General features: G+C 40.1%; 1 protein-coding gene across 1 annotated transcript; it reads left to right on the top strand.

Annotated features, from left to right (window-relative positions):
* The first annotated feature begins 938 nt into the window (after positions 1–938).
* Positions 939–22,128, top strand: LOC306772486 (filamin-A-interacting protein 1-like). The gene is made up of 6 exons (XM_079261978.1): positions 939–1,129; positions 11,321–11,607; positions 12,035–12,208; positions 12,455–12,633; positions 18,109–20,911; positions 21,523–22,128. Exons 2-6 carry the CDS (start codon positions 11,326–11,328, stop codon positions 21,727–21,729), a joined length of 3,645 nt encoding a protein of 1,214 aa, XP_079118104.1. The 5' UTR covers positions 939–1,129; positions 11,321–11,325; the 3' UTR covers positions 21,730–22,128.
* Positions 22,129–22,388: the final 260 nt, after the last annotated feature.

The raw sequence follows: 22,388 nt of genomic DNA on the forward strand, positions 1-22,388 counted from the left end.
AATCACCAGTGCAGACGCAATTGAGATCCAACACGTAATGGTTTCAACATGTGTTCCTGTAAACGTCAATTTCACTTGGATCACCTGTATCTATAAAAGATCACAAGGTATTCATGATATGTGGTGGACCTGAAAAGTAGGTTAAGCCACAAATAAATAGGTTGGCGAAGCATGCTTATGTGTGTTTACTGAACAGTGCCCCGGCGGTGAAGTTAGCTGCTCCCAGTGATGCAGTGTGCAATTACTGTACCTCAGACTTTAGCTGCCCAAAATTAGATTGTTTTCTGCAACCGAGACCAAAAAGACAGTTTAGCTGCCAAAGTCCTGTAGAGTTTGGCAACATTTAGCCCTCCTAAGTCAGCAATTGGTGGTTCCTTGGACCACTGTTAGGGCTTGGAGGGCTGCTGTCGCTGGACTTTTCCAGGATGAGAATGGCACTGCATGGTTCAGCTGTCACCAAGGGTCAGCAGGAGAGTTAGCTCTCTCACCAGCCGGCCAAAACATCCAGCATTCAGCTATAGCCTCAGCTGCTAGCGGCACCCATACTGGCAAAAAAAGAATGAGATAAAAATAGAACTATACTGTTGGCTTCTGGGAGTCTAATCACAAAAAGAAGAGAAGGCTGTTAGAGGAGGGAAAAGACCTGGCCCAGTGACAAAAGGCATCACACAGCACCTCAGCCTCTCTATTCTCCAGGCAACGGCCCTTCCCAACCGCTGAGAGCACTGACGGCCTTTCCCCCTCATCCCACTTTCCTTTTTATCTTCAAACACCCATCAACTGGCTTCTTGAGGGGATAGGGAGGGGAAAAATATAAGAGGTGCGTGTTTGCGTTGTGCGTGAAGCAGAACTGGGCAGGCTGTGGGAGTGACAGAGGGAGGGTAAGAGGGACGTTACAGTGCTCTGTTATTGCTCTCTGCCATTCCCGTCTTGACCTGAAGACCTGTAGCAAGAGAGAGAAAGGGAGAGCAGAGCTTGAAATGGCTTTTGCCATTAGTCTGTAACAAAAACTACAAGTGGACCACATAAGCCAGAGGGTATAAGAGGACACTTTATTTATTTTGCCTTTTTAATAGGACTACCTTCTTTGGCCATTGATTGCTTTAAAAAGGGGACACCACAACAGCAAGTGAGTAAACTTCCTTTTTTTTTCTCTTATGATGGAAAAAGATAAAGCTTTTGATAATGTGTTTATAGAGTGAAAGCTGTGATTCTGGCAGAAAAGTGCTCATCATCTGCTGTGGTTTCAACATGAAGCTGGAGTGCAGGTGCTGCTGCTTGGCTAAAGCCAGTAGAGAGCACTGGTCAAAAGGAATCTAGAGCTTTTCCCCACCACATGAATGATTCAGCTCACTTATTGTCCATTCAAATGATTTGAATCTTTAATATTTTGCATTAATTTACAGCACCCTTTCCCTTGGGAAGACAAGTGCCCACTCAGTGCCGTTAATATCGGCGCAGATTTGGCATTATGACGACACATGCAGCATAGAGAAAGCCATGAATCAAACATTTTTCAGGACTCACATGTGAGTGTATGAATGAGACCATTTACGACAAAGAATTTAGTGGGACACACGTGGGAGGAGAAGCCCACCACTTCGTCAGAAACAGTGGGATAGTGGTTCCTTCTATGATTAAGAGCCTTGTATAGTAATTTGTGTTTGGGAATGACATTAACTTACATGCACATGCAACCTTTGCTCTCAACTTCCCCCACTGCCGCCAACTTCAACACCTCTGCTGCAACATGTAGCTTTTACTACTGCTCTGCAAACACACACACACACACACACACACACACACACACACACACACACACACGTATATACACCACTGCTTTAGTCTTGATGGGCTGCAGAAGGAGCACATCTTTCATCTTGAATATTTTTGGGGTTGTAGTGACGCCAAAACAAATTCCATTTCATATGCATGAAGTCACTGGCGTCTCGAAGGAGACACATGGCTCCTGGGAGTCGCTGTTTGTCCAAGAGTCCATCACCTTGTCTCATTTAACCTCACAATGGGAAATCTCATGCTTAGTAAGGATAGACAGAGCAGAGGTGGTTTTTTTCAGGGAGCTCTGTTCCGCCTATCCACTCCAGCTTAAATAGTCCCAATACACTCAGTGGTATCTCCACTAACTCAAGACAAAGAGAAGTGGTGCAGAGATATTGCTCATTAACATTTTTGTGCTCGTTCCAGCTTTTACCAAGCACATGACATGGGCAGTCAGTAAAGTTCAATCAACCAAATGGCCATTTGAAAGGCAGACATTTGTCATTCTGACCAGGCGGTTATCAGTCCCAGCTTGTACATGAATCAGTCTCACTTTAAATCAATAATGCAGTTATTGTTTAAACTGAAACCAAGCTAGCTAAGCTTGGGTGTTTGCCAGCGCAGCATTGATCTAAGATGCACTAAATGTGTCACTGGCTTACCTCATGACATTACTCTGTGTCACTTGAGTTATTGGTGGCATAGTTTATCCATGAGGTGTACTGAGAGAAAGCAGAGCTTTAGAAAATCAAACACACTGCAAGCCATTAAAAGCCTCATCAGGTCTTGTTTAGAATTTGATTCTTGCTCTTTTGCACATTTTAAGCTTTTTAGGCTCCTCTTTACTTCCCTGTTTTCTCTGTTGCATGTTTATGTCAGGTAGTTCACCTAAAGACACGCCAATACACATGAACAAAAACAGCATGCTGTTGGAGGTGGATCTTGCCACTGTCAGGGGTGGGTGTCCTCTCTTTTGGTCTGGAGGGCCTCACCAGCAGCTGCCACTGACACATGCAAAGCTCCAGTTGTATAAGAGTCTCTAGTCTTGAATTCCAAAAATGCAGTTTAGACACATTTGGATGTTTCGCAGAACAGTGGCATAACTCATAAGTCATGTTGCCTTCGTTTAAAAATAAACCTCTAAACTCCATGGCAACTCAAGATCTTCTTAAAATCATTTGATATGTAGGGTGCAAAAGGGTAGATCACACTTGCTGTGAATGATTGACTGCTTGTTGGGTCTTCATGAACCAGTGATGTCATTTATCAAGTTTGAAGTATGGGGTGCAACAGTATGAGTATCAGGTAAAGGATTCGAGTTCATCACGACATTACAGGTTGGTGTTTGTCACTGTACATACCTGACTTTCTCTCAGCACATCAAACCGCTGAGTCTCTTTTGCAAGAGATGTTTCATAAAAGGGAGAAAAGTGTTTCCATATTTCCATCTGCTCCACCAAACCCGTAAGCGTATTTGCTGAGGGAAAGTGACACAATCATGACTGCCTCAGCAAACTGTGTGATGATGACACCCTGTGAAAGACTGCATACACCCAGTGATGTCAGAAGAAGATGACTGGTCTCTATGACTGGTCTCTATCACGCAACAATTGATGAGCCAAAGTTCTTCTCTACCCACCATTTTATTTCACACGCAACCCACTGGGAACGGTACACTTCTTTTCTTTTCTATTTTCAACCCGTTAAAAAAAGGTAAACAACAGACAATGGTACCAACAGAAAACAATACAAATGCTCACTAATAAGAGTTCATTTGGTTGTGGTGTGAAGATTTGGATCATTATGGTCAACCAAATGCTACATTATCATTCCAAGCGTTCCAGGATGAATTTTCTGGCGTACAGGAGGGCTAAATAAGTCCAAAGCAGATGCAGACTTGATGCTAATAAGGTTTAATGAGACTCTTTGTGACAAGTGGAGTTAGACTTATTATTTTCCTGCCTCTCTGGTTTGGTCTCCAACTACCTGCGCTAAATGCTAAACTCTGTTTTCAGGCCAGGCTGCACGGTGGCACAGTGGCCTCACAGCAAGAAGGTCACTGGTTCAATCCTTGGCTGGGGATGGGTTCAGTCAGTGGCCTTTTTGTGTGGAGTTTGCATGTTCTCCCCATGTATGTGTGGGTACTCTCTGGGTACTCCAGCTTCCTCCCACCATCCAAAGACCTGCACATTAGGTTAATTGGTTACTCCAAATTTTCCATGAGAATGAGTGTGAGTATGAGTGGTTGTGTGCATCTGTGTGGCCCTGCAATGGACTGGCAAGCTGTCCAGGATGTACCCTGCCTGTCGCCCAAAGCCAGCTGGGATAGGCTCCAGCTTCCCCGCGACCCTGAATTGGATTGAGCGGTTCAGAAATGAATGAATGAATGTTTTCAAGCTAGCTGAAAAAATATTCTCGCATGTGGGGTTGGTTAAGCAGTTTCCAGTTGGCTGACAGTAGGGTGTAAACCACCAGTTTGATAAAAATATAACATTATGTCGATTTAATGGATAGTGATTTGTTGTTTGCCGATGTCTTAAATTTGATCATGATCCAGTTTCAATTTGATTTTAGGTTTCACCAATTCATATGAAATGATATTCACAATTCCCATTCACCTCAATGTAATAAAAAACCACTTAATATCACTTAACATTTTTATTTCTTCGCGCAAGTATTTAAATTAAACTAAAAATCAATCTGTTCTCATAACAAAGTCAGACTAACCAATCATAGGTTTTACTTTTTTTAAAGCTAATTTGCATTGTTGATTTTTCCCCAAAATAAAATTGTATAACAGTTATTTAATTATTTTGCTGCATTCTTGATGTTATTTTATTTTGTTAAAAAAAAACCAAAAAACTGATAAGTTCTGCCATTCAGTTTATTAATCAAAAAGATTTTATTTGACATAATCTTTGTACTTTAACTATTATCAGAATCATGATCAATAATTAAAGATAAAATCATTAAATGCTCAAGAAAAAGGAATCATATCAGTATCAGTATCAGTACAGTATCAGTATCGGGATTTGTGGTACTTGCCCTGGATCTATTTAGTATTGGATCAACAACAAAATTAGCTGTATCCACTCGGCCTTATATTTCTATCTTAGGGTGTATAATTCCTTGGAAATCAGCACATAAAAATTCATCCAATTTGGCGAATTGACAGAATGTGTCTGCTTTGTGATTTTCAAATGCCAACAAACCACACAGTCTGCTGGTATTTTCAGACGTCCAGCAGCCAATCAACAAACTGGGTTCAGGAGTTGGTTGGTCTCTCTAGTGTTTGGTTTTACTGGAAACATGTAAAGATGAGTCAGTCATTTACATTGAAATTTGAGACAATTCTTTGCATTACAAGAAAAACTTGATGCTGTGCCTGACTCAACGTCGCTTCATCCATATGTTGCCTGGCTGTTTCTATTCATAGAACGGCTACTTGATCTTTTACATGATCTCCATGCAGTAAATATAATTTTTTTTAAAAAGTAAAGCCATTTGATTTGTCTAGAGAGCACCAATACTTAGTTGGTATTGGTTTACAGACCCTTCAGATTGATTGAAAAAGATGTTGCTATGGGAAGGGCTGCTTTGCGATCATATTTAGACTACATTAGAATAATTCATATTGCATTAATCATGACAGATGGAGGTGAGTTGTATTCCAGCAGCTGCACTAATTTGTAAGCCTGGTTACAGTAATCAGGTTGTGGGACTGAAGACAAAATAACCCACATTACCTTCTCCCACCTGCTCTATTCATAATGCATGACCCAAATTGGAGCATGTTCGAGCTTATTAAAGTTTGCTGTTGCTCCCGCTGATGAAGGCATGGATGATAACACTCATCAAAGAGTTGTGTTAAATATTTAGCTACCAACATAACTATCATAAATATGTCATTACTCATAAGTGACTTATTTGGGAACTACCTGTGCTGAGATAGTTATGAAGCAAAGAAAGTGGCTTTTGTTTGCATTTCTCGGTTTGCTCATCAGTGACACTTGAACTGATAAAGCTTCAGTCTCTTCCAGTGAGAGGATCAGGTTAATGTGACATCAGGAAATTACTACAAGGTGAAACCCACTACCAATGCTGACATTTTGCTGCAAACTGGCGTGTCAGCATTAGCATGAGTTTTCTGTCACTCTGAGGTATTAATAGAAGCTATCATTACAGTAAGGCAGTCTGTAAACGATCAAGTTTTGTCCATTAAATCTCTTATAGTTCAATTTGATGTAAACTTAAAATGTTCCTAAAAAACTGACTGCGTACTGTTTTGAAAGGGGTTCACTATCCTACCTTCTCATGTTTTCTGTTGATGTGATTTCATATCAAATTTCATGCCACAGGTCACTGAATATCTTGATTTGGAGATGCTACCCATGAAGATCCAAGCCCTTTGCTTGTTCATAATTCCTTCAATATCAGACGGATTGACTTGTAGCTTCCACTCTCATCCACAGCCACATCTTTTATTGAAATTCCCATATCTTGGCTGAAGGGGTGTTTTTCTTCTCAGGACAGAAGAACTTCACAAGCGTACCACATTTTTATCAGTGTCCTCTGGCAGAGCGAGCTGTGAAACACTCACATGCAAAGAACATTTCCCACTCCTTGTTTGGTCACACCGGGTTGGTGATACAAATACATCAAAATGCACTGAATTAAACAAATACTTTTTTTCCCATAACAACTTGCTTAACATATTTGCACCTGCTGTTCTCATCCCTTATCTCTGACAAATGAATGTGGCTTCAAGCCAGGCTTCCTTCTCCTCCTCCCCACTTTTTTCTCCCTGCACATCGAGGATAAACATGATGTTCACCACAGTTACAGCTGGAAATTTATGTATGTACCATAAAATAAATGTCACTACAGGGTTACTTCTATCAATGTCTGTGTTATTAATATTGCTGCTGGTCATTAGGACTCCATATATCTGCAGAGTTTTGTCAGTGAGGTGGATTATCATGAAAGGGACTCAACAGCAGATGTTACACTGATCCATAGATGAGTCATTTTTAATTAAATATGTTAAATAAGCTGATGAAATAGAGATAAAATAAAAGTCACAGAGTAATATAAGTACTCTGAGTAATCAGAGATCGCTGATAAAATTTTACAATACAGTTTTTAAACTTTGGCATGGATGCACGTGCTTTAGTTGGGCCTATAAATAGTCGTACATGTGACAGCTGGACTTGGGATAAACCATGAGATAGATTCAGGGTTCTGTTTTAAATTTAGGCTCAGGCCTTGACTGGAGCCTTGCTGGCTTTTAGGCCCTTCTTTAACACCAGACTGGGATTAGATGCCAGTCTATTGACGGTTTACGTGTCGTAAATGTGTGCAGCCTCGGAATCAAAGCTGATAGTCTCCCAGTGCTACTTTATATTCCATAAAGACAACTGGGGGCGGACTGGTATGCAGAGCATGTGGATCAGGAATTTCCATTTGTTTTATGAGAATTCATGTCAATGAAAACTGCAGTGACCAGCTGAGGTAAACCTGAGAGTAAAGACACCGGCTTGTCGAATTACAGCAGAATCAGTCAAACAGGAGTGGGAGTGCAATCAGTTCGCACATCTGGGGAATGGCGGACTTTTTTATAATTCAGTCTTTTAATGAAAAATGTGCTGATCAGTTTTTCAGATTGGATTGATTACATGATGTGGAATGCTTAGCTTTTACCACCGTGTTTTGGTTTATAGTTGTTTTTTCTTTATTTCTATTAAGTGGAAGCTCAGAAAAAGTAATTCAGAAATATTGAGATGGTATCTCATCATTCTAAGAATGGATGAGACATTAGGAGGACTGAGTTTTCATACAAGAATCAGCAAATTTAAAAAAAAAAAAAAAAAATTAAATCAGACTTATTTGCTGTCTGGATGCAAATCAGCTAAAGGAGGACAAATTGGGGACGAGCCGATGTAGTCAGAAAAGAATTTAGCTGCTCAGCAGGAGAAACACAATGGTGATTTGGTTTTAACTTAAACCTGTGTGAAACTTTATCACCTTCTGTTGCATTTTAACTTGTTGATCCTTTAAGTTTGTAACGTGACCTTAGTGAAGAATAGGGAGATTATGTTGGAGCTAAAAGGTGTGAATGTGAATTTTGCAGCTGAACCAAATTTTGGATCCAAATAATAATAATTCCTCTTGTCTGCTGATGTTATTTGGTAAATATGCAATTTTGTAGATGAACTTTTTTTTGTGTGTGTTATTCAACATCTTTGCATGATTAAATGTTTACAATTTTAAATGTTTTCTTGCTGTCTTAAAACATGGTGAAAGTATTAGCTAGAAGTCCTGAAAAATCTGACAACACTGAGGGACAAACTTGTTTCCTGAATTAGTTTATCTGAGGCAGTTTTTTTCCTAACCTTTGATAAAAGGTTTATTTGTACATTATCAGCTTTAGCAGTTATTTCTCTCAGCTTTCACAAACGCCCTCCCCTGCTTGCTCCATTGCACGAGAATGACCCTGCAAACTGAGACGGGCTGTTACAGTAGCTCTTCTGGATCTTCATGGCATCGGCCCAAAACTTAAAAATAAACCGTCAAGTTCCTAACTCAGCGACAACCATTTTGTTGCTTGTGCTTCGGATCGCTGCCCAAGTCATTTACAGTGCTGCGAATGTTTTGTGTGTTTCGTCGCTCCCATGTCCCGGTGGTGGCTGCTTTTAATGGCCTGTCATTCACCTCTGGGCATCACTCAAACTATCTGCTTCAAATGATCATGCAAACACATTGTGAGCATTCATGTACGACAAGACTGGACTCAGTGACAGAGAGCCAGTAGCTGAAACTAATAGCTATGGACAAGAATCAAGACATACCAATTAATCTCTGGTGATGAACTGGATTTCAATGAAGCCAGTGTGTACTCACTGAACTTCCAGAACCAAGATAAAGAGTATGCTTGATGTGTTGCTTTGTTAGTTTCTTTTTTTTCTTTTCTTTTTGGATCTCAAAGGTGCAGGCCCTGTTATCACTTAGCCTTCCCAGTCTTCTGCGGAGACTCTTTTCCTGGAAATTGATGAGATTCAAAGCGGCTTCAAGCATCATTAGACTTCACTGCTTTCTTAACTTTCCTGGCCACTATTAGAGACGAAGATAAACATTTTTCTTCATGTTAGCTGAAAGCTTTGATCAACTCTGTCTCAACCCTCATGGAAGTGTACAAGAAGAGTTTAATCCTCTAGAGTTAATTTGTCTTGTTGCTGTGGGGTTTGATTCATTTGTGGTTCCTGATTTTTCACCTGCAGACCAGCTATGTGTGTGTAAACGCAGTTGCATGCATCTTTGTGCTGCATGAAGAAACAATGACAGTCCGGTAAGCTTGTGCAGGACGTTTCAACACAATCAGGGGTCAGGTGCTATGACATCACTCGAGTCCTGCAAAGGGGATTTTGAAGGTTGGATTTGTTTTTCTGTTTGCAATTAGAGCTGCTGATGTCATATTTGAAATCATCATCTACTTTTTCTTTCAAGGATGCTTTAAGAACTTGGCTTAAAGCTGAGTGCTTTCATTTGAGACTGCCGCCTCTCCAATATGTGGCCTCGTGGTGTGTGCAGACAGAAATTTCTAGAAATTTTTGTAAAAACATTCTTGTGGTTGCGTAAGTTCATGTGAAGAGTAAAAATGTTGCCCACGTTATAGTGTAAAAAAGCTTTAACCCATTTGCTCAAAATCCTGCCAAAAACAATTCTTTTGCCTTCTTTTTTGCCTAATGGACATCAGAATGCAAAAGGTTACACTATAAAATTTTTGTCATATTGCATGGTAATAAATGATAAATATCCTTTAAAAATGTGGTACTTTTTTATGTTACATTATGTTAAAGGGATAAATAAAGCCCTAATATTCAACCAATTGGACTTTACATTTTTTATGGGTTGGGTCTTTATGGGTTAAATATTCGTCAGTGTTCATCCTAACTTGGAAGTAATTTTTTTTATGACTAACTGTAAATTTGCCATGAAAACAACCAGAGAATGAGGAAGTAGCAACCTTTAAAATAATGCTTTTAAAAAGGTTAACTTAGAAGCAAGCAGTTCCATAGCAAGCAGCCAGACAGTTCAGTGACTTTATCGTGTTTTAGCATATAAATGGAAAGATTTGGGATTTTAGAGAAAAGACACGGCCTGCTCACATACATGCTGTGCATCAGAAATATACACTTTAGGATATAATACTGAGGTCAAACCAAAAACCTTGCAGAGAACCTGAAGAAAAAAATAAAAGCCCAGAAAATTGGCATTTGATGAAGTCATCTTTCCAATCGATTGCTGGCTCCTGGATCAATCTCCTTTTTAAATCATATTGTGGTCAAATTTGTTGTATTAGCAAAGGTAAAATCATTATCCATTAAATTAACATATCTCACTGTAATCAAGCTTGGGTTTTGACCCAAAGGATCCCAGTCTGTTGTATGCTAACCTTTTATAACCTTCAAGTAACCAAATAGCTTTGGACGTTACTGACCTTCCGACCTACCAATACCTTTCATATTGAGGATGCATAAATGTAAAGTTTAAAGTGAGCAGAAAAGTACTGAAGTTGACTAGAATAAAGCTAACAAGCTCATATGAGTCAATTTTAAAGGATAACCTTAAAAAATGGTTGCACAAATAAAAAAGAATAGTTCAAATGTACAGTGAAAGATAAAAAGGTAAGTGGCTTCTTAAAGTAGATTATTGGTTAAAGTTTTCAAATTATTTGCCAAATAAATAGATAAATAAATAATAAAAGCAACATACAAACATTGTTTTGAACTCTTTGAATCTTATTCAAATTAAAATTAGTTTAGGCAATTAAAAAAGTGCAATAAGGACTTTTAAATGTCCTTATTGCATATTTTTAAATAAAATATTAGAATGAAATAATCAGTCTCTCCCATTAGTAAGCAATGAGATGCTGTAATTCAAGATTAAAAATTGTCAAAGCTTCCTTTCTGTCTGTATTTAAAAAAAAGAATCAAGTGAGCAAAGACACCTGGAAATAATCCGAGGGCGTCATTAATGTACTTCCAGACTACTGACACGCAGCATGAGACACACAACAGTTGTGTACATCTCATGTATCAGGAATGTGCAGTTGAATACACCCTCACATGCCACATAAATACACACATGCATGCTGCTGGATGAGCATGAATAATGATTCCAGATTAGAAATATTCAGGCAGGATAATGGCATCCGTTTGTAATGACTTCTGCATTTTGACCTTTGACTTAGTGTGCATGTCATTCAATAAAAAGTGGGTCACATAGACTGGAAAGGGAGGTGTGATTGGAGATGCAGTTAAGATAAAAGTCATAAAACTCACTATAAATTTGAGCACACAATAAAACAATAAGCAAAATTACACTACACTTGTTCGGGGGAATTTTGGGTTATACTGAAAACAATGAAATGAAAAAAGAAACTGTTATAACTTTAAAAAGAAAGGAACTTTGCAAAAAAAAACCCAACAAAAACCACAATGTTTCCTTTAAAAATGCGTTACTGTTTATTTCCTTGTTTCAGGGAAGATGAGATCAAAAAGCAGCGGGGTGGACAGTCCGGTCGACAGAGGACTCGGGGTCCCTCACGGCAACAATGACATCAGTCAAGATCAGGAAGTGAGTCTACCTGTGAGGAGCCTGAAGGCCAAAGTTCAGCAGAAGGAGGGTGAGGATGAAGCTGAGGTGATCTCTGACAAAGAGAAGCTGCTGCTGGATTCCACTGAGCCTGGAGAAAAAAGAGGGAACATTATGGACTTGTCCAAAGAGGATCTACTGAAACTGCTGGGAATCATGGAAGGAGAAGTTCAGGTAGGCTGGATGTTGCCTGCTTTTGTTTTTGTTTTTTAAAAAATTTTCCTTCAATTTGTGTGTTATCTGTCGCGTTAAGTGGGACCAATACAGTGATGCCAGAAGAACACACATCTTGAAGGACATTTCAGTCATTTTCAGGATTACAAAGGAATTTCAGCACAACAGCTCTATCTTGTGGTTGAAAAAAAGCACGTCAGCGTTCCAGAGGAAACTTGTGAAAGTCCATTATGGGTACCAAGGGATTTGTACGCCCAGAGAAGGATTTACATTTTTTAGACATATTCAATAAAACAATCTTATATTCATAACACATACTAATGTCTGAGGCTATTTCTAATGCATAAAAATCTTACATTTTTCATGTTGCTCTTCCTCTTCTAGCCATATTATGTAACATAATTTATGCATATCTGTGTGACTTCAGGCCAGGGAGGATGTTATCTGCATGCTAAAGTCCCAACAGACTCCTCCAGAGGCTTTTGAGTCACAGTATGGAAGCGCTGTCCCTGGCTCAGCACTCAAGGCACTGCAGAGAGACAGCTTCATCACTGGCACCAAGCAGCACAACCACAGTGTTTACCAAAAGCCTATGGCTGAGGTTAGTAGGAAGCTGCCAGTTATAGCCACATTTATGACAATCACGTCCATGCTAGTTGAGACAATTCCATTTCAAATGAAAGGTTTACTGGGATCAGTACCTTTTTAATTCCTAAAACTCCAAGCATAGTAATGTTTGATGTAAGCAGCTTGCAGAAGGTTAGAATGCCAAACCTCTGAAAAATGAACTATAACAAATGTTTCTTGTGTCCTTGGTCCTGCTTTATGTCTTTGCCCCTGTCTTCAGCTGGAACGTCTGCAAGAGAAGCACAAGGACACATACCGGCGGATGCTTGGTCAGCTGCTGCTCGCCGAGAAGTGCCACCGTCGAACAGTCTATGAGCTGGACACAGAGAAACATAAACATGCCGACTACATGAACAAGAGCGACGACTTTACCAACCTCCTCGAGCAGGAGCGAGAAAGGTGAGGACAGGAGAGTTTGAGCAAAGTTCACGCATCAGTAGGTTACATGGCAGTCATGTGAACAGAAAAGCAAAACGAGGAAGTAACTCCATTATAAACAAATGAGGGGAAATTTCCTTTTTTCTCCAAATCTTCCTCTTTTCATCATTCTGATTTAACTGTCGCTTGTTTGAAAAAAATATAGAAACATGAAAAAGCACACGTGTATTGTCATTTTTCCTCTTTTTTAATGGATTTCAAATAAAGTCAGTTATGGGAAAGATGAAAAAAATAATATGGTATGATGAAGGGCTACATTAGAAGCTTATTCAACTACATTTTCAATACAAGTGCAACCAGTTTTTGCAGCTTTTGCTTGTGAAGAATTAGCAGGTCAGATAGTAAAAGAGAAGGAGCAGGCAAGGAAAATGGGTTAAATGCTGTGAGAGAGAACAAAAACTGAAAGATAAAGGAGGCACAATGTGAAAACATGAATTTTAGCACCAATGTGATTCACAAACCCAAAATAATTTATTATCAGAGGTGAGAGAAAGTCTGGATAAAAGTATAGTCGAAGGATTACATCAGCCTCTGAGCATGTGTGATACACAGTCTCATCAAGCTGGGAGGTGTTGCTTACTGGACTGATAACCTTGCATACCTCAGTATGAGTGAGGAAGGGTGGAGGAGATACTGCACCGAGGTGGAAAGACAAGTGGATGAATAAAGAACGTTTCAGAGGAACTAATATAAAATGAAGTCCTCGATGACGTGACCTGATCTATTGGTCAGTGAGAGGAAATTGATGAGGGGAGTTACACCAGATGTGTTGAGGGCGCTGCCAAACTCAAACAAGCTCGTTTGCGAGAGTGCACATGTGCAATGAACGCATCAAAAGAAAGAGGCCCTACTTTTAAAAATTTTCACAGATGACAGCTTATTTGCTTATTGTTGGGGTATTTGATGCAATCTCTGCAACACGCTGCTGTCAACTCAACCACAGCAACTCAGAGGAGAAGATGCAGTTTTTGTACCGTGGGAAATTAATTAGTTTGCTTTCTTATGTAAATTTATTGTCATTTCATAGAAAATACTTTCAGTCATCATCAAGAGATCCATTGGAGGTCCACACCACTTTTCACTAGCCTTTAATAAGCAGAGATGTATAATCCAGGTGCCACAAAGTAGAAGTCCTGCCATGTTTTTGGATCTAATGTGCATTTAGAACAGGTGTTTTCACTAACAGGCTCATCTACCTCACAGTGGAGCTTAGCCAATTAAATTTGGCTGGTTCAGTGACTGGTTGGAACAGCTGCCGGACAGGACTTTTATTTAATGGCACCTGGATTATACACCTCTGTTAATAAGATAAAAGACAGATGGTGACCAAAAATACAGTCATATCATCTGAGTTGAGCTGCTGGCGTACAAACAGCTAGGAAAAAGGCAGGCTTGAGTTTAATGCTTCCAAAAAAGATCATGCCTTTATAGAACACTATATAGATCACTGATTTCAACCAGTTACATAAGGAAACACTCCTACTAACACGGGGCAACTTCCCCCGAAAACATAACCTGAGGCTCAATATCTGCATGAATGATTTCAGAGAGATAAAATCGTACATTGTTAGATTTGCAGGTAAATTTGTGTGTTCTGCCATTCGAGGGCTTTGGGAAACTAACAATGGAAACAAACATTTCAGCACAGCAGCAAGAGGAGGCTGAAGGGAATGCTATTTGCAGCTGTTATGTTACAAGCAAATTAAATCCCAAATTGGACAATATACTGCAGAGGTGTCCCTCAGTCCTCGAGGACCGGTCTCCTGCAGGTTTTTGTTGTCTTCATGCTCCAACACACCTGACTGAAATGAATGAATAGGTTGACAAGAAGCAGTTGGATCCATTTGATTTGAATCAGGTGTGTTGGTGCAGGGAAACAACAAAAACCTGCTGGACACAGGCCCTTAGATATACTGTTTATCATATATTAAAGATGAGCATATACTTTTCACACACTTTCCATTATATCTGTTATCTTAGAAGGGGACCACTCAGATTGTCCTTCTGCATGGTCCCACTATTCGCCAATAATTTCTAAACTCCAAACCCAATGTAGGCTGCAAAATTTCATGCCAGTCCAACTGATATAAGAGATTTTTAGGCCAGAGAAGAGAACTGAGTGACTCAAAGTCTTGGAAACAGCAAGTCTATGCGGTGCAAATCATTAACTGACAACTTCACCTGTGCTTGAATTTTGGTTTGCATGTAAGCGAGAGCTGACCTCCTTCTGTTGCCAGGTAGTTTCCAGCAACTTCCCTGGCTCATGCAAAGGTCGGCCTCTGTTACTTCAAAGAAAGAGTGGAGGAAGCAAATTCTTCATGTACATACTCTTTCAGCACCTGCAGAGCACAGATCATATCATTCATGTCCACTGAGTAACAGGAAATTCAAGGAAATTTTGATTAAACAGCATAGTTTCACACCAGTACCGAACATATATGTAAACATGAATGTTAGTAATGTTGTTTTCTGGAAATCTCTGCCCTGGGACTTGTTTCTAAAAAAATAAAGATATGCACCATTTTTGCAGAAGATTGTCACACTCAGGCAGTGAAGGAAAAGATTTCTAGATTTCTATGAGCATAATTAAAAGGAATTCCAAACGCATCCAGTTTGGGAGCATTTCAGTAGAGAATTATTTAATGGTTTTGCTTTTAGGTTGTCATTTAATTCAGTTGTTACAGTTTTAATCAGACAGAAGCCTGGGAATTGTACCAAGTGTTTCTCATCATCTGAGCCCAAGGTCATTTTGTGCTTACAGGTGTAGATATAGCACCAACTGAATCTTAGGATGTTTTTTCAGGTGGAAATTTCCAAAGAGGGCTTAAGGCTTACTGAGTTAACATACTGTGGATAAACAGATTTAAAAATTCCAGTAATATCAGGACCAACACCTACACAAAACCTCACACAAATAGTTTCTTTCTTCTATCGCTGGTTTGACAATTTGCTCCCTCAAGAAGTGTCATCGTCTCGTACTTATCGATGTGATCTCCTCCTGCCATCAAAAGTGAAGAGAGAAAAGTCAAAGGCCTTGTGCCAAACATCTGGAGGAATGCAGAGGATGGTCATAGAGGAAGCTGCTGACTGGTAGCCATCAGCTTTTAACACCCTCTTAGTAATTTCTATGTCAGGAAGTTTAACTTTTTAAGTGTCATGGTGGAATGTGTGATGACTGATGGAATAAATGGCCCCCTTTCCCTGAAGGGAATGTCAAAGTCACGCCAACAAAATGAATATCTGGACCCGCAGCACGTCAAATGATCAAACTAGCCTTCAGGAAGAGAATGCTACAAATAGCCTGATGCTAACATGGCCTCTGATTTCCATCTTTCAACGGTGGCTCAGTGCGTGCAGAGGAGCGCATTGTGACTGTGACTCTCTTGCTTAATACTTGAGGTTTTTTTTTGTCAAGAGAGGATGTGTTTTTTGGCAGTGTCTGACAAAAAAGGGGCTGCAATACCTCTGAGCAAACACCCTAGGAATTCTGGGATGAAATGTTGTTCCATAATAATAATAATAATGATAATAATAATAATAATAATAATAATAAAAAAAGTTGTCTCATGTATGTTGGCTTATGGATCACACCTGCATATCTGCTTAGAAAATGTTTCTTTTGCACAAAACTGCCCATGATACTGAGGTTTTTTATTTTCTTTTGCAAATAAAAGAAAAATAAAGCTTCAATTTGCAATTCCATTTGTTATGCAAAATAAAAATGTTCTCTCTATGTTTTACATCTGTACTGACAGTTTAACATTTATTTTTCCTCAGGACTTACACACAGCACAGTACAGCTGTTTCTTCCATAGCAACAGTAAACGATTCTCACATAACTTAACCATTAGAGTCAGATAGCACTGACATCATGGCTTTGACCTTTGCATGACAGTAATTTTAGAGTGGCAGTTTCTGAGGTGTAAATGACTTCTGACTGTGGAAGTACGGACTTTATGAGCTGCACTGCTCAGATCTGGACGCTCCTTTGTAAAGTAACCAGGCTTGCTGATTCTGGTCGTAAAAACTGCAAATAATATCAATCAGGGAATTTATGACAAACTAAAAAGAAACTTTTATAGTTTCAAACTGCTAATATTCAGAAATGTTGGATATCTAAACTGTGGGTTCTTATAATTGACTTTCTGTAAAGTCTCTTGTAACACTCTATAGAACTTTGTAAGAACCTATTGGTTCTATCTGCCAACATCCTTTTCACCTCGAGGGAGACATCTAAATCATCTATATCTGGTTTCCTCATCATATGTACTTTGCAGGGAAGCCCATTTAATTTTCTCCTCAAGTGAAACGACAGCACACATCCTCTTCCCTCTCCTGTACTGATTTATCTTCCGGTTTCCAGGGGCAACATCTTGTGCTTTGGCAGATGTAATTTGATTTCACCAAACATGGACTGAGAAAATGTTAATATTTGTTCATTCTTTTCGATAGTTTTGTAAACTTTCTGAATCAGGCTTGTAGCTGCCAAGTTTGACGTTGTAAAACACTCCCTCTCTGGCAAGAGTTCCACCCCCTTTACGCTTTCCAAAGGAGAGAAGCACACACGCTCATGCACATTACTTGCCTGTATGGATGAGATGACATCACTCAATAGGAGTGCTCCAGCAGTGCTATACTTATAGTGCTACATTTATTCAGCTTTCCTTGCCTTGATAACATGCTTGGAATGAGATGGTGGAAGATACGTGGGAAAACATGCGCTAGTACTTTGGCTTTGTGTGCATTTTGATTGATGGCAAACTGGATTTATGGTCTGCTTGTAGAGCATCTTTTGTTGGTAAGTTTTTTTTTATCAGACTTTTATTGAAGTTCTTTTTTAAGTTTTAGTGGCTGTGAGAGATGCAGCCTCTTTCTTGTTGCATTGGTGGCTGTTTAAATTTGGTTTATTTTGCAATGCAAAAATGCTCATTTTGAATACTGCATTAGAATTTCCCTGGGAGTGTAAAAAGAGATGCAACTGCATGCAATCTGCTTTGCATGCATTTTGTTGGAGCCGGAGCTGAGAGTGGGCATGAGCAGCATAGAAAGAAGCTGAGAGAAAAGACCATGCTTAGTGAGGGGGTGTAAAACTTTCACTTGCAGTTTGTGTTCTTAGTCTCTATCCCATCAACAGGGGGCAGAGGCTGCAGTTTTGGGGGGTTGTAAAGCATTTTTTTTTAAATCATATTGTTAGCTCAGTATGTCTATTCAGGAAAATACTTTGATAATTTATAGTTTTATGTGTCTTTTTTCTACTTCAAGTGCAGAAAACCATGCATAAGGTCACATCAGCTGTTTCTTATTTGTAATTAGAAAATATAAATACAAATACCAGGACAGTTCTTTACTTTTACAGTGAAAACTTTGGTATGCAAACAGAGCAGCACATCTGTGTACAATAAAGTCTGCAAACTTTTGTTCCTCTCATACTTTCAGATTGAAGAAGTTGCTTGAAAACGAAAAAGCCTACCAGGTGAAAAAGGAGAAGGAGCACTCCAAACGTCTGGCCAAAGTGCGGGAGGAACTTGTCAAGCTGAAGTCCTTTGCTCTGATGCTGGTCAATGAGCGGCAGCAGCACCTGGAGCAAATGGACCAACAGAGCCAGCGGGTTCAGGACCTCAGTCAGCAGCTCCGGCAACAGCAGCAGGCTTTGAATGAAGCCAGGGAGCATGCTCAAGAAGATGGCCACAGGATGGAGAGCCTGGAGGCTGAGCTCAAGGAGAAATCTAATAAGCTCACCCAACAACATGAAGAGATGAGCACCAAGCTGGCCACTCAGGAGCTCCACAATCGCCAACTTAATGCCAAACTTTTGGGGCTTACACACAAAGTGGAGGAGATGGAGGACAACAACAAGGCCTTGAGAAAATCTGAGGAAGAACTACAGGAGTTAAGAGAAAAACTCAGCAAAGGCGAATGTGGCAACTTTAACTTGCTTACTGAATTAGAGAACTTACGGAAACGGGTGCTTGAGATGGAAGGAAAGGATGAGGAAATAACCAAGACTGAAAAGCAATGTAAGGAGCTGAAGAAGAGGCTAGAAGAGGAAGATAGTAGGAGTAAAGACCTGAAGCTAGAAGTTGAGAAGCTCCAAAAAAGAATGATGGAGTTAGAAAAACTCGAGGAAGCATTTGGCGTTAGCAAAGCTGAGTGTGCACAGTTACACACCGCTCTAGAAAGAGAGAAGGGCCTGACCAAAGAGCTCTCAGATGAAGTTATAACACTCAAGATCCGTATGAAAGAACTTGAGTCCTCTGAATTGAAGCTGGAAAAGTCTGAACTGAGTCTCAAGGATGACCTGAGTAAGCTCAAGTCATTGACAGTTGCTTTGATGGATGAGCGAAAGAGCCTGATGGAAACTGTGAAGTCAGATGAGCAGAAAAAGGATGATTTGAGCAAGATGGTCAAACTTGAGCAGAGTAAGGTTATGGAGGTAACAGAAAAACTCATAGAAGAAAGCAAAAAGCTCCTAAAATTAAAATCAGAGATGGAAACCAAAGTAGAGACTCTAACCACTGAAAAAGAGGAGCTTAGAGCAAAGCTGGCTTATGAAATTGATAAAACTAGTGATCTTAATTCTAAGGTAATTCAAATGAAAAAGAGGCTAGATGGGTTTGAACAAGAAAAGATGTCTGTGAAGAATTCCATGCATGCTGATTTGGGAAAAATGTCTGACCCCATTCGGAGAGACGACAATAAAGTGAAAGAACTGACATTTGAAATTGAGCACCTGAAAAAGCGCCTCAAACAACTTGAGGTGGTCGAGGGAGACTTGATCAAAACAGAGGATCAATTTGACATGTTGGAGAAAAGGTTCATGACTGAACAGGACAAAGCAAATGTTCTTTCCCAGCAGGTGGAAGATATGAAGAATCAAATAGCGCGAAACAAAGCTATTGAAAAAGGAGAGGAGGAAAGCCAGGAAGAGGACCTCCAACAAAGATGCAAGAGAGAGGAGGCCAAAACCAGGGAGCTGCAAGCAGATGTAGGAGCCCTCAAGGAGAAAATCCATGAACTGATGCACAAGGAAGACCAGCTTTCTCAGCTCCAAGTGGACTATTCTCTTCTACAGCAGAGATTCTTGGAAGAGGAGGAGAAGGCCAAAAACATGGGCACTGAGGTTTTCCATCTCACCAAAGAGCTAGAGTTAGCCAAGCGTCAAAGTCGAGCTTTACGGCCCAGCTTAAACGGAAGGAGAATGGTGGATGTAGCTGTGACGTCCACAGCAGTACAGACAGAAGCATCATGTTCCGGACCAACGGAAGAGGACACCCCAGCTGTGTTTATTCGAAAGTCTGTTCAAGAAGAGAATCACATTATGAATAACATCAGACAGAAGTGTCTGAAGAAGCCCAGTGAAAAAAGCAGTGCCGTTGAGCGTTGCCCTTCATCTAGCAGCGACTTGGGTATTAAAAAATCCTGGATTCCCTGGATTAGGAAAAAGGACACCCATCATCAAGAAAACAACATGGAAAAGCCTCTAAACATCAATGGAGATCGTTTATCTTCTGAGTTGACCGTGCCTCAAAAACAAGGGCAGCCGTTACATATCCGAGTGACTCCAGATCACCAAAACAACATTGCTACTCTTGAAATCAGCAGCCCGACTACTGAGGATGTTTTTTCGAACTCAGCTCCCCTCAGCCCAAATCCGTCTCAGCCTAAATCAAGGATCACAATCATTCCCACCTACTCTGCTCCGACCCACCAGAGAAAGTCTCCTGCTCGATCTCAGGGCCCTGAAAGAGCCAAGTCTCCGGTGACGATTACAACAATATCTAGAGCCAAGTCTCCAGAAACTGGTCGGCCCTCCTCTTCTACCTCAGGAAGGCCACTTTCCCCAGTTTCTATAATGACAGTGAGCACTGCTGTAGTGCCAGAAGCATCCTCCTCCCCTGAGCCCCAGGAGATGACGATGGGTCGGGCTGTGTTTAAGGTTACCCCTGAGAAGCAGATGGTCCCCATGCCTGTGCGAAAGGGCACCAACACTAACATTATCACCACTACAGAAGACAACAAGATCCATATTCACTTAGGCAACAGCATCCCCCCAAAGATGGTGGTCAGGCCAGTGGCTACTGTAACAGAGAGCAAAGAAATGACTCTGTCAACTGGGACGGTTTTACGCTCGCCTCGCCAAATTACCACCACTGCCACTAGGAGCATGCAGAGTAAAGTGATGAGTAGTATTACAATATCTCCTGTTTCATCTACCACTTCAAGAACCCCGCAAAGCACGGTAAGTTTTTCTTTTTTTTTTTTTTTTTACCATGCTCATTTGTACAGTTTCTTTACTGATCTGTAACTTTAAAGGTATATTATTATTATAGGATAATTCACCCTGACCTTCATCTGGCACAGCTGGAAATAAGACTAAACTTACAGTAAGGTGGTGTTTCAGGGGCCCTTCACAATATTCTCTGTGGATGAGATGGATGGTGTGACAGAAGCAGTCCTATGGTCAGGTCTCAGAGTAACTAACTAATGATGTGGCATTTTGCCACCCAGCTAATAGTCATGCTGTAATTTATAGTCATTACACAGTGTTGACATGCACAAACAGAACATGAGGAGCTCAGTGCCCCTAGCCAATACAAAACAGACTCAAACCATGAACAGCAAACAGAGACTTGGCATGGGTGAGGTAACAGACTGAAAAAATATTCACATTTTTCATTCCGGCAGTTCCTATAAAACATGATCATTTACTCCGTTTGGAAATTTTGTGTTCCTTTTTGTCCCTGTAAATTGGTTACCCCTGTTTCTTTTACTGTCCACGATCAATGTTGCTTCTTTTGTTTTCATTCTCCTGCCTGAGAAACTGAACTCGTTCTCCGTTTTATCATACAGGCTGGGCAAGACGGCCAGACACCACGTGCGGGGCTGACCCGCATCCCAATGTCCAAAAGCCTGAAGACAGGCAAAGCTGCATTGGGATCGCTTGGGATCTCGAGTGGAGTGAAGCTGGAGTCTCGAGCTGAAAGTCATTTGATGAGGATAGAGGTTAAAAAATCCACGGTGAATAGCAACACCCTGCAAAATGGAGGGAAATTCTGATTAATGTAATAGTAACTTTAATAGTAAAACATCTAAATTGTGCTTCACTAACAATAATGCAAATATCTCTGATGTCCATGTGCAACTCAGAAAGAACATGCAATAAGCAGAGGCATTTTATTGAAATTGAATAAGGCATTCTGTTTAATTTTTTCTCTTTTCTACTTGTTAATTTCATGCATTTCTGCTGTTTATATCAAGACTTTTGCTTTGTTTTTAAAGTGTGAATTGAGCATTTTGATTCAATATTATATTATTCTGTGCAACTATTAACATATTCTTGCTTTGAGTGTCTGTTTCATTGATTGAGTTTGCCCATGTATTTTTTGACACGTCATTGTAAAGACACGCTATTTTATGTAAATTATTATTTTTTTCTGAAAAGAATTTTTACTGAAAAGGGCTCTGAATAAATGTTAAGACAGAGGGCAGTATGACTTGTTTGTTAATGGAAACCAGAAGACAAGAAATAGTTCAATATGCAGTAAAGAAACAACTGTACTCAAACAGCCCAGATCAAAATGCACACTTTTCAAAGTCACAATTTTTTGACGCCCAGTCCACTGCAAACTTTCTAAGCAGAGCATATTATTGCTCTGAACAATGCGGTGATTGGAGAAAATTTCTGGATCTTAGCTTCAGTTGTTTGTGTTAAAACA

The sequence above is a fragment of the Telmatherina bonti genome (assembly GCF_933228915.1).
Source record: "Telmatherina bonti genome assembly, chromosome: 22".
Classification (NCBI taxonomy): Eukaryota; Metazoa; Chordata; class Actinopteri; order Atheriniformes; family Telmatherinidae; genus Telmatherina; species Telmatherina bonti.

What these genes read in the sequence shown, in the direction of transcription:
- LOC306772486 (XM_079261978.1), top strand. Translation starts at nt 11,326, where the DNA reads ATGAGATCAAAAAGCAGCGGGGTGGACAGTCCGGTCGACAGAGGACTC. An exon ending in ACCAAAAGCCTATGGCTGAG is followed by an intron (nt 12,209 to 12,454) that starts GTTAGTAGGAAG and finishes CCCTGTCTTCAG; the next exon opens with CTGGAACGTCTGCAAGAGAA. An exon ending in CTCGAGCAGGAGCGAGAAAG is followed by an intron (nt 12,634 to 18,108) that starts GTGAGGACAGGA and finishes TCATACTTTCAG; the next exon opens with ATTGAAGAAGTTGCTTGAAA.